The sequence below is a fragment of the Cebidichthys violaceus genome, unplaced genomic scaffold (assembly GCF_023349555.1).
Source record: "Cebidichthys violaceus isolate CVI_PGR_0920_01 unplaced genomic scaffold, fCebVio1.0.p SCAF_15, whole genome shotgun sequence".
NCBI classification, from domain to species: domain Eukaryota; kingdom Metazoa; phylum Chordata; class Actinopteri; order Perciformes; family Stichaeidae; genus Cebidichthys; species Cebidichthys violaceus.
In genome coordinates this window covers 3,939,023-3,955,557 of record NW_027176318.1, presented here as the reverse complement: position 1 = coordinate 3,955,557, position 16,535 = coordinate 3,939,023, and the positions used below count along the sequence as shown (strand labels likewise).

Sequence of the window (16,535 nt, the reverse complement as noted above, 5' to 3'; positions counted from 1 at the left end):
ATTACAAGTAAATGTGTTATTGTTATGCTTATTACTGGAGCACTTATGGCATATGACAGAATATGCTCATCCCCATCATGTGGGGATTGGAAGAATTGATGGGGAGCAAACCATGAGACAATCACCACCCACGGCTGACCACCTATCCAGACCAAGATGGAAGCTAAGCTATTTCTGCTATTACACCAATCAGTCTGCTCCTGACTGGCTAATGTCCTGTCACAGAATAACTCAGGTTAACCCATCAACAAGAGATCGGTGCCCATCATTATTAGAGTGAGTGATGAAGTTACATCATTGGTTGAGTGAGTGATGAAGTTACATCATTGGTTGAGTGAGTGATGAAGTTACATAATTATTAGAGTGAGTGATGAAGTTACATTATTGGTTGAGTGAGTGATGCAGTTACATCATTGGTTAAGTGAGTGATGAAGTTACACTGTTGGTCGAAGATATCAGTGAGCACACCTCACCCAATATTGCGGCTTTGAATAACCTGTTTACCGGTGAACCAGTGATGATGCGTTCGCTGACCTCATCGTCAGCTCGGCCTTTTCGAATATGTGTAGCCTATTCCACTCTACTCCCCGTTTTGGCCGACATTACTGTGTGATCTGTGCACGCAAATCAATCCCTGTGTCAATGGTGGAATGTCTGTCTGACCTCACTCCAAATCGCCTGTAAACTCAGCAGTAGACATTGTGTCAATGTACCAGGCCTTTGTTTATAGCAGGCTTATATTACAGAGAGGGCTTTATTTCAATTCAATTAAATTTATTTTGTAGAGCCCTCTGTAGAATATTTGACATGGGATTTGGCCTTTGATGTCATAAATTGCCTCAATAGTGCCCCCTACAAATTTTTTAAAAAGCAGCAATATTTATATTCATCACCTATGATGACGTGGCGTGCAATATGGGTATTCTGACAAGTTTCCTGACTCAAGTGAGATGTACAAGGGGGAGACGAGGAATGAGAACGAGGAGTTTTTTTCAAGCAATAAAAAGTTTCTTGGAGCCATGCTCTAAACCCAACTGGAAGTCAGCCATTTTGAATTTTATATGAATTTCTAGTGTCGTTTTTGTCATTTCCAGGCGCTGTACTTTAACGAACTCCTCCTAGGGAAATTATTGAATCAACTTCAAATTTGGTCAGTACTATCTAAAGACCTTTGTGATGAAAAGTTACTCAAAAGCTTGTTGTTTCGTGAAAAGACGTTGCCGTGGCGCCAAATTCTTCGCCATGAAAAATTAAGGTGTTTTTTGGGGGGCTAAAAATACTCAAAACATAACCAAACTTGTCACACACATTTAAAATCCTGAATGTAGTTATCTGATGTGATTTTAATGCTTCAGAGTGGCAAGTCAACTAGATAGCGCCCCCTACAATATTTTGACGATGCAGCCCTCGCAGTACGTTTCACCTAGATGTATAAAATATGTTGAGCAGATGTATCACATGTAGAATTAAAAAAAAGTCCTATGCACCTATGCTCTAAACCCAACCGGAAATCAGCCATTTTTTATTTTGTATGCTTTTACTTGAACAGTTTAATTTAACACTGTTTTCATTTTAAGCTCTTCTGTAACTTTAGATTGTAGTGTGAAGCATTCATTGTAACATTTAATCTGATTCTCATGTAGAAGCTCTGGACAGAACATTTATACTAATGCCCACTGACATGGTTTGAGAACAACTGTTATTTAACTTTTGTTCTCCAAGCACCTTAGTTTGCACATATTTAGATCAGAGAAGTCTTTTTCTCATGGTGTGCCCACAAACCCTTTTAATAAGTTCAGTATTTGGGCCGCTGTAATTATAGAATCCTGCATACGTCCGTGGTTGCCAGTAGGTGGCGCTATGACTCTGAGTTAATATTGGCATGCAGAAGTCCTAAAGTCATGACAGTCATCAAGCATGTCAAGTTTGGGACAGTTTTGACAAAGTACAGTCGAGTTACAACAGCTTGATGGACGATGGCGAACCATGTAAAATGGCCGCCACACCACGTCCATGTGTTTGGAAAGTGAGCATGAGATGTAAGTATGGGACATGTTAGCCCTTAGCAGGGACTAGTTGTTGCAAGGGGTTGTGAACAAGACACTTACTGTACACACAGTCTTTACATGTCCAGTATCAATGCCCTTTTGGGCAGAGTTTGAGAAAAACCCTGAAGTACATTTTTGACTGCATTTTTGCAGATCTCGAGTTTACACATTTGTAAGACATATTATTTTCAGTGGAAGCCATTTAGTTTATTAACAGGTTGAAGACAGAATAAAGAAATTACTAAATAAAAATGGAAAGATTTAGTTACTTGGGCCAAAACCACCAAAATATTTTTTACATTGCTAAACATTACTTAACTTAACTACTTTTAATATGAAACTCTTTACTTCACAGCTGAACAATAACATCCATGTACACGTACAAAGCCATGTTTTAAATTGGATAACTGTAAACTGGAAATACCTTACAAGCAAACACAGCAATACTTCCCAGAATGCCTAATGTGGTGAAAAGTGCTGAAGCAAGTGTGTTATTCTTGCTTTAATAAAAACTATTCAGATAGTAGCTGCTGCTGTTCATTCAGATGAGTGCTTGTTTCAGTCATCAACATGGTTGATATCTCTCTTTTACAGAATAGAGGGGGAAATTGAGGCCTTGGAAACACAGGAGCTCAACATCTCTGCCAATGAAGAAGTAGTTCTGAAACGTTTAAAAGAGGTGGAGAGGACAGCTGAGGACATTATCAAGGTAGGCCCAAATAAACCTTGTATACTGTGCTTGCTCTACTGGCTCTTAGCCTGCTGAGTGTTGCTTACTGATTACCTCTGCCACAATATGCAACTTTTCACCTTGAGGCAATGATGTCATGACGCAATCTAAAAATCCTTAAGCTGTTAACAATCATCATTTGCTGGTTCCTGATGTGAGAATAAAGTAAAGGTCACAACATGGGTCTGTATATTTTAAACGTAGCCAAGTTTCCATCAAAATGTATTGCAAATTTAAACCGGATTTTAAGAAAATCTGTAAAAGAAAATACGAATGATTGATTGTTTTCCATCCACTCCAGTTGAGCGATTATTAGGAATTGGTTTAATGAGATAAGTGGTAGGTGGCACCAATTCTTCAGTAAGAAAACCATTATAGCACTGCAGAGGAAGAGGGCACAACAAGATTACGTCATTAAAAGAGCTCCAGTCACCAACTGTGAAAAACAATGTGGAAAGCTGGTTGTAAATATGATATTTGTGTTAGTTTAATGACTAATGTGAGGAAGATTACATCAGATGTGGAGCGATGAGCACACTGTTGACTCTTCAGCTGAGCAGAAGTTTCAGTGGACATTGAAGTCACATGTTTTTATAAATGTCAACGTTTATGAACTAAATCTGTTTCCATTGCATGCTTTACATGCACACAATGGCACAGACAGTAACGTCCCAGCCTCAGTGCGAGTGAGGAAGACATAAAGCACATCATTTGTCACAACTGCAAGTATAATAAGCCATGGAGGAACAATTTATTATATTGTAATTTATTCCCATTATGTTGCTCAGAGTAATTGCAGACCTACAGTGAGGTCCTTTCCTTGCACATACCTGCTTATAACAAAGCTAACAGCTGTAGTTTTTGGTGAGTAACTTGTATAAATCCAAAAATTGAAAATCGGAATCTGCTGGTCAAACTTTAAAAAAAAATCAGCCAAGAAAGTTGCAATCAGTGCATCTCCACCAAGGTTATTATAGTTTTGCATTTTTCACTAGTTTTTATTTTTATTTTGTTTTGACTTTTTGTTTTCAATTTCAGTTTAGTTTTAATTAGTTTTTAAAGCGGGTTTGCTAGTTTGGTTTAGTTTTTATTAGTTTCAGTATTAGTTTTAGTCTTTACTATGCAACAGAATGCAACAGACCAACTAAATCTGCGTTTTATGACAAACAGCATCCGATTTACATGACTTTTACACTATGTGGTTTGCACTTGATATAGAGCAACATAACGCATGTTTGGACGTGTTCTGTAGCGCCACACAGAGGATACAGAAAGCGGTGGAGTACAGTGGCGTGCGGTGCGGTTCGTGGCTGGTGAGGCACTGACACTACATAAGTCAGATTTACAAATATATGATCCCAATAGTGTAGCTTAAATCACCATTCAATTGGCAGCTTGCACATTGACTACTGGTTGTTTTTCATATTTCATATCAGCATTCTTTATACACACATAGGTAAGGTACATATTTGATTCGACCGGGAGCGTTTCAGAAGCGGAGCGCTTGCGGGCGCCACCCGCGAAAATCGCGAGATTCCGCGATATTTTGTGTAACAAAAGGCACACGCTCAACCTAGTTATTGAGGGATTCACATCCCTCCCTCTCGTCACTGCCTCACCTCGCGTGTCTCCTCTCTGTTTGAACAGGACATGCGCTAATTCAGCGATTTTGATTATAAATATGCTTGAAATTATTGGAATCATACAGAAATTACATTTATAGCGCAGATCAGTAGAGAAATATTAATATTTATTTTATTTTAGCATTAATTATTTTTTACTTTTCATGATGAGGGTGAGTCTCTGCCTCCCCGAGCGCACGTCCCTGGTGGAGTATTTGCAAAGTGTAACTTCCAGCGGCAGGCGGACCACATAGGAGACAAATGTCAAACTCGCATACGCATTGTCCAACACTCACGTTCCCGGCCGCACTGGCCGGAGTCCCGCCGGCACCCCCGACTTGTACTAAAAGTGGTAGAGCAGAAGATAGACTTAGGCTATGTATGAAGTAAATTGACATCTATGAAATACATTGACGAAGACAAAAACTAAAGACATTTTCTCTATAATTCTATTTTATTTTAGTTTTTTTTTTAGACACAATACAGTTTCAGTTAGTTATTGTTTTTTTTTATAAAGGCTCGTTTTTATTTTTATTTCAGTTAACGAAAAAAAAATTCACACCTAGTTTTAGTTTTTTTTCGTTAGTTTTTGTTAACGATAATACCCTTGATCTCCACTAAGTGTTTTTGTTTAAATTCACAACTTAAACCACATGTTTACTGCGACCATGCTCTGGGCTGCGTCAGTATGCGACGAGTTGGGATGAGAATGTGTTGGGACAGATACATTGAGTTGCACTTAAAGGCTGTTTCATTGGTGCACTGTTGATGAATACATTCCCTCTTGCTGATAAAAGTTGCATCACTGTGTGATGCAACAAATGTCAATGTGACATTTGTTATTTTGTCACAATGAATAAACAGCTCATAGTTAACACATTTTTGAAATTGGTGCTTCACTGGTGAAATATTATTTTGTCAGTAGAGAGCGTTTCTCAGTAAAAGTTGAAGAATCAGGTAGAAGTAACTCTTTAATCATCTATAGTGCAGGCTTTCCAACTTTAAATGGTACGTAGCTGTGCATGAGAGTGTGTTATTGGGCGTTCAGACTGAAAACAGCACTGCAACTAAACAGTGCAGGTGGCCGTGTTGGTTAAGGCAATGTGGCTTCAGCTACAGAGACAATGAGATGCAATGCATGATTGTTTGCAGGTTTAAAACTGCACAGTGGTTGATGTACCTTGAGAGAGTTCAATCATTTCATCTTTCATCACGATCACCACACTATTATTTGTACATCACAAAGTCTTTTGGAATATAAATTTGTGCATATTTGATTTGTCAATGCAGTTTCATGTTGCATCATTATCTCACCCACTTCAGTTTAGAAAATGTTATGCTACATCTGCCAGTGTTACTGTGTGTATTTATGGAAATGGAAAAACACCAAAAGTTATAGCAAACATAGTCACGTCTTCATTTAATTCATTTCTTGTCTCCAAATGTGCTTTTGTTGTTTGAAACAATTATCTTTAAATCATACATTGAAAAAATAAATTCAACTCTGGAAATGATGGATATTAGTTGTTTGCTGCAACTCAAGAGTTTGAGAGCCCAGTATGATATCACTTCAGCTACATGTGAAAAGCCTCTAGGCCATAACCAATGTCCCATATAGCCACAAGTCAGCTCAATGACACATTGGTGCTTCAATTTCACAATGCTCTTGGAGGTTATACAAGTTGTGACTGTCAAATGTTTCAAAAATGTCTTTCTATGAATATACTATATATCATCTTTCTACTCACCCCACGCTGACTGTGGCTCTTCCTCTAATCTGTGCTTGTTTCTAACAAGATGCACTGTCTGAGGCCTGTGTGGGTGTGCTTTGGGTGAGTAAGGTGGCAGCTAAATGGATTGCTCACATGGTGGGTGTGCAGCGCACAAGGACTAATGTGCATAAATTGCTTTCTGGTTGCTGTCTGTAACTGAAAGACACAGTGAAATAGCTATGCCTTTAATGTGACTTTGGCATGAACTTCTGATGCAGCATTAATCTTTAGCACTGCTGTGATGTTGACCTACTGCTTCTCTGACTACTTTGACCCTCAACTACTCTGTCTTTACATGTAGGAGCTAAACGCAGACTTCCAGGCAGGTAAACACTTTTGTAGCATTTTGGTGTGTGTGATTCTTTTCAGTTTTCCTTTTCACTCAAAATAAATTTGACATTTGTTATTACCGTAATTAACAATAATGAATGTTAGTGATTTAAATACTCATACATTTATATACTAACCTTTTTATCCTTTAACCTGTATTGTTTATCATTCAGACACACAACTAATGGCTAGTTGCTTATTTTTTAAGGTGATATTATGAGATCATGATTTTATGTATATTAATTATATATATTCTGCCAGTCAGCTGAATTCAAGGGTTTTACTTTCTTGAAATAACAAAGTTTTTTCAGACCGTTAAACCAAGATAATGTTTGGAATATCTAGTTATCTTAAAACAACACAGAACCAATATATAAGCTTAGCATAAAGACTGGAAGCAGGGGGAAAGAGCTAGCCTGGATCTACCAACACCTAATGCTCACTAATTATATATTATATTATATCAGGGGTATTCAATTAAAGTTCAGCAAGGTCCATTTAGAGAGAATTTCCTCATGCAAAGGTCCGAAACATCACAATATTGTCTAACTTGCGCTATGATTTAGTCCCATATATATTGAATTAGCCAACAGTTGTATTAACGTCTGTATGTAGTCAACAACTGACTGTCAAATGAAATATTATTGAAACCACTTGTTTCAGCTCTATTCCTCTCTGTAAACATCATTGATGGTCAGTGAATTAATGTGTTAGGATTCTGATCATATTGGGCTCTTAGATTGTATATTATCTGTGACTTCAGATGTGATTGGGTACGTTTGCTAAAAAGAGTTGTGCTTTGTCTCGTAGTGGCGCTTCACATTACCGCTTTTAATAATCGTCACAGTCTCAGAACATATGAGACATAGTGGTTTTAAACTGCCTGTGTAAAGAATTCACATATAAGAGTCTGTCTATTCTTGGTTAAAGACTCTGGTCTCTCTGACCACATTTGGCTTTTTGGAGAACGTCATGTGAAATAACTTCTCTGACTCTCATAATTCTCCTACTCTTCGTTCTCTTTCCTCGTCTCTCTCCTGTGTGTGAAAATCTCACTCGAGTCAGGAAACTTGTCAGAATACAAATATTTCATTGGCTGAGTATCATCACGTGATGTGATTTACAACGCATGTAATTGGTCGGTGTGTTTCCTGCACCGCTGAACGAGTGCCGTACAGACTAGAAAAGCTGCTCCGGTCAAAATAGAAGCACTCCGTCAAAATTTTATAATTCTCAATTATCTATCGGTTTTAGGTCCAGAGTCCGGATACAACGGCGTCTGGGTCCGGATCTGGTTACACGTTGAAGCTATTTCTTGATGGATAAATCCATACGTAGTTTATCCATCTACTCAGCACAAATCTAAATTTTTACATTCCTGTCCATGTACAACTAGATACAATGTGTAACTCAGTGAGCTGAATGAAGGTAGGTGCATCTTTGAACTTAAACAGAGTCAAGCGAGCTCCTTCCAGTAGTTCTGCGAAGCTAGGCTGACCTCATCCTGACTCCAGCCCTGTACTTTACACACAGACATGAGATGATATCCATCTGAAATTCAGCAAATTTCAATTTTACTCAGAAATCTCTTAAAAAACTCTAAACAACTTCATATTTTATATATGTATATAACTAGGACATAATCCGTACCATAATAAAGGTTTAACACCTCGCTATAACAAAATCCTTAAATGATGATCTGATGACTCTCTCTCTCTCTTGGCGTTTCAAGTGTTTCTTTTTCTCCTCAGATGAGATACATCATGCCCCCCCACCACTCCCAGATATCCCATCATTCATCCCACTGACACCAACAAAAAACCCTCCTGTGCATGAGCATGTTAGTGAAGAACCAAAGAAAGGTACATACATCATCTAATCACTGCTTATGCTGAAAATCAGTTTCTGATCTAACTGTAGTAAGTGTTGAAAATATGACAAGAGACAAGTGGTACACACTGGAGTAGAAAATAACTGAAACTGTGGACAGAGTCTCGCAGCTCTATGGTTATGCAGACATCCATGATGTTTTTCTTTAGGCATATCGTCATATTTCACTGTGAGGAGAAGTGAACATTTCCTATGTGCCTACCATTTTGGAACTTTAGTCCCACATTAAATAGGTACACCATCAAAAATCCTGTTCTTCATTAAGGCCAAAGAGTTCAACTGTGTGAAGACGATGAATCCAGTACTGCTCTTTGTAGAACAGTGACATGACTGTGTCCCCACCTCTAGGGACACATTGAGCTTATATTTATATTTCCCAGATCTTTAGACTGCATCTCCATATTAAAACATTGTTTTTGAGGGAAAATTATTTGCATCCATGTTTAATGAGGTTTTTGAAGAGACATCTGCCCATAGTGAACAACATAAAATCATCCTCGCCCTATTTTCAGTGGGCAAGCAACAAAATTGCATCACAGCCAACATGTGGTAAGAAGTAAAACAGACAGCCCAGCTAAGCATATCATTATTATGGTTGCAATGTCTGGAAACGTATTGCATGCACCCCTCCTTCTCTCTCTCAAACACATGGGTACACACAGCGAGCAACTCAGTATTCAGTTCAAGTCAACTTTAATTGAAAATGATCGATGTAATTATTTCTAAAAATTCACAACAATTTTTATCTAACAAAATATTTTGCTTCAATTCATATTTTTTGGCGTTTAACAACATTTTCAATGGGATCAAAAATTGTTCTACAGCTTGCCACAGGGAGTCAAAGCCTGTATTTCCAGGGTGGTCTAGCAGCAATCTAACAGCACCATAAATTACATGAATATTACCACAATAACACAAAATTATGTTCCCCAACTTTAGTTTCCTAAAATTTGATGACAAACTTGAATACTTCATTTGAAAACTATAGTAGAAGCCTTACATGATTAAAAAAACGGTTCTAGTTTTAACTGACTTCATCATCACACTGCATTTATGAAAAAGACAAAATTTTACTGATGGTAAATATATCAAAATTAACAAATAATAGGCCTATAGTAAACAGCAACCACATTTTGATCCTTTGTCACCCGGGGAGGAAATCGCCAGACTCCACTAACAATCATACCGTTTTGTGAGTTGTTGATAGAAAAAACTTTATACACTTTGTGTAAAGGTGTGTTCACACCAAACGCAAAGTGAAATCTTGTGTCCGTTACTCGCGGGACCATTTGTTTCGCTTCATTTGCGCTTGACGCGCCGGAGAGGGGGAGTGGCTTATCTCCATGGAAGCCGTTATCAACTCAGCCAATTATTTCCGCCATCAACCATGGAATAAATAACCTCTATTTCTGCTTAGTACTTGTCTGGGTTCATAACATCATCCAGAGGAGCTCCATGGATTTCATTGCGGTGTATTCACTGTGTCTAGCACACACATGTCGGCTGTTTACTACAAAATAAACAGATTTTGCTGTGATTTAATTGCAATAAACGGACAAAAAGGGATGCCGAAAAAACTACGTAATGATGCAGATCTATAAAAAGTCTGAATTCATGTTTTGTTAGTTCTCCGCAAGACGTTACATTACATTACATTACATTACAGTACAGTCATTTAGCAGACGCTTTTATCCAAAGCGACTTACAATTCAGTATCTATCTACACACCGTTGACGCAGCTACGGGAGCAATTTTGGGGTTTAAGTGTCTTGCTCAAGGACACATTGACATGAGACTAGGCAGGAGCCGGGGATCGAACCGCGGACCTGCTCTCCACTTAGTCACGGTCACCACATCAATCAAATAACTTTTAAAATATTTGTTTTCTAAATTGAGCTCGGATCAATTGGTGCTATTCTATGCTACCATTTTAGCAGCTCCATCGACACTCAAAATAACGTCATCAAGACGTAAATATGGCAGCGTCCTTTTCATTGTTTGTACCATAAGATTTACACACATACATTTCTACACATAGTGTCATCCGGTCTCTACTAATATGAGGTATCGTAGAGCTCTGGGTGCACACCTACAATATTTTTTTCCTGATTAAACAACGGCAGGATGTCAGTGATGACAGGAGGAGCATCTCAATGCTGGTAGGCTTTCGCGACACAGCGTCATCGAAATGTTTCGCCCTAGTTAAAAATGTCAACTCGCGCGCATGAGGCAAATTCGCGTATTATGCGTTATTCGCGATGTCAGTGACTTGGCATTGAGCTTTATTTATTTTTTAAGCTTCACCCAGTGACCTTCATCTAAGTCTTTTCTCCATTCCAGCTACGTTTGCGATGGAGATCAGTGTGGAGCATGATAAGAGGACAGGCAAAAGTCAGGTGGTCTCTACAGCAACCATCACCCCGGAAACCATACAAGAGAGGGGGTTAAAGGTGTATGATGATGGGCGCAAGTCTGTATATGCTGTGCACCAACACAGAGGCAAAATGCACAATGGAGCAGTTGGAGTGATGACGCCCACAGAGGTGGAAGAGCTGCTGCATCAGGCCACAGAGAAAAATGTGCCCACTGAGGTGCAGTACCATCAGCCTGTCTACTCTCTATCCTACACAGGGAGCAGCAGGCCTTCAACACCCAGGACACCAAGACAAACCCCAACACCCAGCCCCTTTCAGAGCTCAGTCTCATCCAGAAATGGAGCTCAAATCCTCAGAGAGGAAAGCCAAGGCAGCCAAGACCTGGAAACATGGAAAACCACAAGCAAATCACCCAGCCCTAGCCTCATCCAACAGGACTCTATGTCAAGAATCCAAGAACTAAGAGAAGAAACCAAGTGGCCCTACCCCCACATTCCAGGACAATCCAAGAGTGACAGCCATGGAATTTCACAGCCTCACTTTGGTGTTAAAACTCTACGAGGACTCACCAACAGAAAGATGGATGCGGGCAGTCCAAACCCAGCAGCTCTTGTCTCAGTCAAAGCCAGGTCTGAAGGAATACCAACACCCAAACAGCCATTCTACACGGGTATAGATGGCTGCAGTCCTTCACTAGCCAGCCATAAGCCTGGGGTTGATCCTGATGTTTTGACAGAGAGTTCAGGTGATTTTAAGAGACATTCACCCTTCTGTGCAGAAAGTATTGCCTCTCTGAATCTCATCAACACCCTGCCAGAGGAGCTAGAATCAGAACCCGTCACCATGATCTTCATGGGCTATGAAAATGCTGAGGACGAGGATGAAGATGACATCCAGGCTGAACTGGTTATCATCAGCGGTGATGATGATGACGATGACGAGGCCCATTATGGTCATAATAAAAGTGGCAGGGAAGCGTGTCTCTCATACCACCCAGAGGGATACAAGAGTAAAGTCTTCCAACCCAAAGTATCCATCGCCAAGGTTGCAGGCTGCAGAGACGTTGTTGAAGATATCAACACAAACCGGAATGAGTTAGGGCTCCACAAGCCAACATTCACCCATAATCCTGAGAGACCCAGTCCCTACCTGCAGGGACAGATGGTGGATTAGTCTGCAAACACAGGCAGCATAAATATGGAGGAGATGAAGCTCTGTTCAACAGGAAGATAGGATGGAACTTGACCACTTCTTGAGAAACTGGTTGGAACCAACTGGTTCGTTGCAAGAGGAAATGTAGCAATAGAATTTAGGTGATTTTAAATCATTCTTTCTTTCTTTTCTTGTCCTTTACCATGTTTATAGGTTTCAGGAATCGAGAAAACCAACTGACAGCCACTGACAGTCCTGGCCTGTCCTTGGTGATTGAGAAAGCTTTATTGCCCCCTCCTATTAAATTAGTTTCATTAGCCAGTGACATTAAGATGGGCACAATGTCAAAGCCTGACCACTTTTGGTTCCACTGTTTAAAATAATATACTTTATAAATGATTCATAAGTTGTTTAAAATCTATTCAGTAATGGTAAAGAAAGCATACATTAATGCTTTATAGACTAGCATTAAGCCATTTAAACATATTTTAGGTTGCCTGACACAGACTCCCTTTTTAAAGGCCATATAACCTCCTCCAGTATAAATTGCTTTGTCGCTTTAATTCATTAGAAAGACGCCTTTAAAGGACAGGTAGATCTTAGTAATATACATATCGTCAGACCTTATTAGGCTCATTAGAAAGTGAGTAACCCAAGATATGCAAATATTAGAGTTAAATTCATGATTATGAATGACTGACCCACTTTATAACTAATCATCATGTCTGAGATTGTAAAGATTAATAAATTGTTAATAAATTGATTTAATTGCCACTGCAGTACATTGCGAGGAATAGTTATGCTGTAGGATGACATAAATCAAACCAAGTGGCATCTTTATTATTGCCTTGTTACTGAGCCATACAATATGGCCAAATGTATGTGGAAATTCATTTTGGCCTGGGCCTGTTTCTCCTTGTTTATTCTTAGGGCCTTAGCTCAAATGAAGGGAAATCTTAGCACGATAGCAGACTGTGATTTTTAAGTGTTCTTCCAACTTTGTGACAACAGTTTGTGTGTATTCCTTTGTTGTTTCAACATGACTAATGCCCCATGCTCAAAGCCGCTCCACAAAGAAATGTTTGGTGAGGAAGAACTTGACTGTCCTGCACAGAGCTCTGACCTCAACCCAATCCAACACCTTTGGATGAACTGGAACAGCGACTGTGAGCTAGACCTTCGGTCACCAACATCGGTGTTGGACCTCAATGATACTCTTGTTTCTGAATGGGGGCAAATCTCTGCAGCCAGAAACACATGTTTAACTGTCACACATGAGAGGGATGTTCAGGTGCTCTCATACATTAAGAAAGACATTTGTTTCAACGTGGAAACATCTGGCTTTTTTTATGAAGGTGTTAATCATGCCTGTGTAAACTAACTGTTCTGTGTGCTGTTACTTCCTCTGTGATTAAAAATATTTCTTCATCAACAATGGTGACAGTGTTGTTTTTGGCAGTGGTCCCTAAATTGAGGTCTACTTGACTGTATTCACCACCAAAGCCAGATCAATTACAAGAAGGGGGAATGCTACCTGTCTGAGAATAATTTGAAATATTTTAAATTAAATTAATTAATTAGTGATATTTAATAATGTGTTAGTCTCGACAACGTAATGCCGGGACCAAAACAAGTACACAACTTTTTATCACAGTGGAAAAACATGAATATGCTTATTCTGTATAAAGCTATGACAGCAGGTCTGCTCTGAATCCTGTCTTAGACAAGGACTGACAGCTGAGTGAAAGTCACTGCTCTGCTCTTTATGTAAAACATTCAACCCTTGGTTGCTATCTCTTTCTCTCTGTGTCTCTTTGTGGCATTATGAAAAACATGGAGGAAGGGGGTGGGGGAAATAAGGTGGCATCGTGACATCAGGCTGAGAGGATATAGTTATATAACAGCATTTTCTACGCAAGACAAAAACATGAAAAGTGAGAAACCTAGGGTAATCCATTGTTATTGCTGTTCAATATTCACGCTGTATCTGTCTTTCCATTAGCTGGAAGAGTGTAATAAACCACGTTTGTCCTCCAATAGGAATGCATGTGCCTTGTAAACAGAGAAATTGTATATTTGGGTTGATAGACCATTTCACATAAACATTCCAAATTTGAGCCAGTTTATCTCCTGTTGCAGTGTATGAAAATGACATTATAATAAGCTGACAGGAAGTACACATGGACCCAAGCTGTTGCCTAGCAATGGAGTTTTGTTGATATGGTCAATAAGATAACTCCTATTCTGCTAATCATGGACTGATCAGAGTCAGTAACACATTGTGGATGAAGCACTTCGCTCCTGAAGAACTTTAAAAGGCGAAAGCAGTGTTACCTCACCTTCTAAAGTAGGATGAAGGCAGCTGTTCACAGTGAGACAATGACATTTTTAAATGTGATTTTCCAACACTCACTAGGATAGAGTTGACATCAATGGAATAGTTGGTTATTTTGGGAATGTGTCCTTACACTTTTTAGAACTAGTTACTCAACATTTTTAGAGCTAGCTACGCAACACTTTAATTGGAAGTCTGGGATCCTCCATTTTGGGGAAATCCTCTTTAAATGTATGTGACACCTATTCACCTCAACAACACTTTAATCAAACTAATTAATTTACAAACCCATGGACCTACAATCTGTGCTCCAGTTCAAACATCTCTGCACATTCATAACATGTCCCACTTATCTGTGGTCACTGAGAAGTCAAGAATATGAAAAATAAAGTCATATGTCAAGATAGAAAATCTACCCGCCCTATGAAATTGAAACTATCAAAAAATACTTCTGATCTGGAATTGAACTCATCATTTTGTCTTGTGGCTTATTGTCAAGCAATAATTGTATAACATGAGCTCAAAGCCATGTCAGTGAGCAGTAGCTGTAATACATCAGGTAAAATGTTGCAATGAAGGATTCATTCTACAATCTGAAAATACAGAAGATGCTTAAATGATCATAAAACAAATGAAAGTTAAAGTCTACAGTGTTGAATTTAAGTGTTGTTCTCTCTCACCCTCTGTATTCACTGCTTGTCTCTTACTCTGTGATTCCTCACTTCTGTCCTGCAACAACAAGAAATCAAAATAATTTATTAAAATTATACCACCTTCTTTATTTCATCTTTGTTTGGGTTTGCACCATCTTGGATTTGGGTTATAGAAAGGTCTCTCAAACAGCACGTGAATATCAGCAAATTGAGTGTTTACAATATGTTGAAACAATAATGTATTATTACACTATAATTATACTCTGTTAGTATTGTTAAATTGAGCCTATAGGTTCCACTGTTTAAGGTTACAAGGTTATTTTATTGTCATTGCACAACAGGATGTCACAACAAAATGCAAATTGCAGTCCCATTTTGCTATGCAACAAAACACAAAAACATACAAAAAAAATCACTGTCAATATCCGTGAGCACAACTGAGATCCATGCTCGTGCGTGTGTAGAGGTCCAGCCCATGCAACTCAAACAGCCGTGAACGCAAATTACTTCTGCGAGCGCTTTCACATCACTCCGGGCAAATTATCTCTGATCGAGTGAGCACGATAGATGCAGGCGAGGAGAAAGCCATGCTTTAAGGGCAAGGAGCGTTGCCTAGCGCACGACTTCTATCACTGCTCTTCTGCGCGCAAATCTTTCACCTGCTTGCTCGCTTGCAACTGTGTTTTCTTTTTGACACTAAGTGGAAGGACCCAGTCGCCATTGTATCACTAAATTTAATTGGACACAAACCTTGTCTTTGGCTTGGCTGGATATCATTCTGACACAGACGCCAGGTGGCGGTATAGAGGTGTTTTCAGTCCGACACTAAACACAACTCCACGACATCTCAGAGATAAATATTGTATGTTTTACTCCACAATATCTCAGAGATAAATATTGTATTTTTTACACCACTACATCTCAGAGGTAAATATTGTACTTTTTACTTAACTACATCTTAGAGGTACATTTTGCATTTTTACACAACTACATATCAGACGTACATATTGTACGTTTAACTGTACTACATCTCAGAAGTAAATAATATGCTTTGTACTCCACTATATCTTAAAGGTAAATATTGTATTTTTTAAACCACTACATCTCAGACGTAAATATTGTTCTCTTCACTCTACTACATCTTAGAGTTAAATATTGTATTTTTTACACCTCTACTACATCTCAGAGGTAAATATTGTACATTTTACTCAACTACATCTTAGACTCTAAGACTTAGAGGTAAATTTTGCATTTTTACACCACTACATGTTAGATGTACATATTGTTCTTTTTACTCTACTACATCTTTGAGCTAAGTATTGCATTTTTTACATCGCTACATCTCAGAGGTAAATGTTGTATTTTTTACACCATTACATCTCAGACGTAAATATTGTTCTCTTCACTCTACTACATCTTTGAGCTAAGTATTGCATTTTTTACATCGCTACATCTCAGAGGTAAATATTGTATTTTTTACTACACTACATCTTAGCGGTAAATACTGTATTTTTTACACCACGACATCTCAGACGTAAATATTGTATATTTTACTGTACTACATCTCAGAGGTAAATATTATGCTTTGTACTACACTATATCTTAGAGGTAAATATTGTATTTTTTAC

General features: G+C 38.7%; 1 protein-coding gene across 4 annotated transcripts in view; it reads left to right on the top strand.

The window, feature by feature from the left end:
* palmdb (palmdelphin b) overlaps positions 1 to 16,535 on the top strand; it is a 74,110-nt gene that overhangs the window by 31,854 nt on the left and 25,721 nt on the right. For 2 of the 4 annotated variants that reach the window (XM_068709635.1, XM_068709634.1), the window contains exon 5: positions 2,643 to 2,757. In XM_068709635.1, coding sequence (XP_068565736.1) covers positions 2,643 to 2,757 — 115 coding nt within the window. Of the gene's footprint in view, positions 1 to 2,642; positions 2,758 to 6,473; positions 6,499 to 8,253; positions 8,365 to 10,732; positions 13,346 to 16,535 lie in introns of those variants that run through there. The other 2 variants (XM_068709637.1, XM_068709638.1) reach the window with 2 other exon arrangements.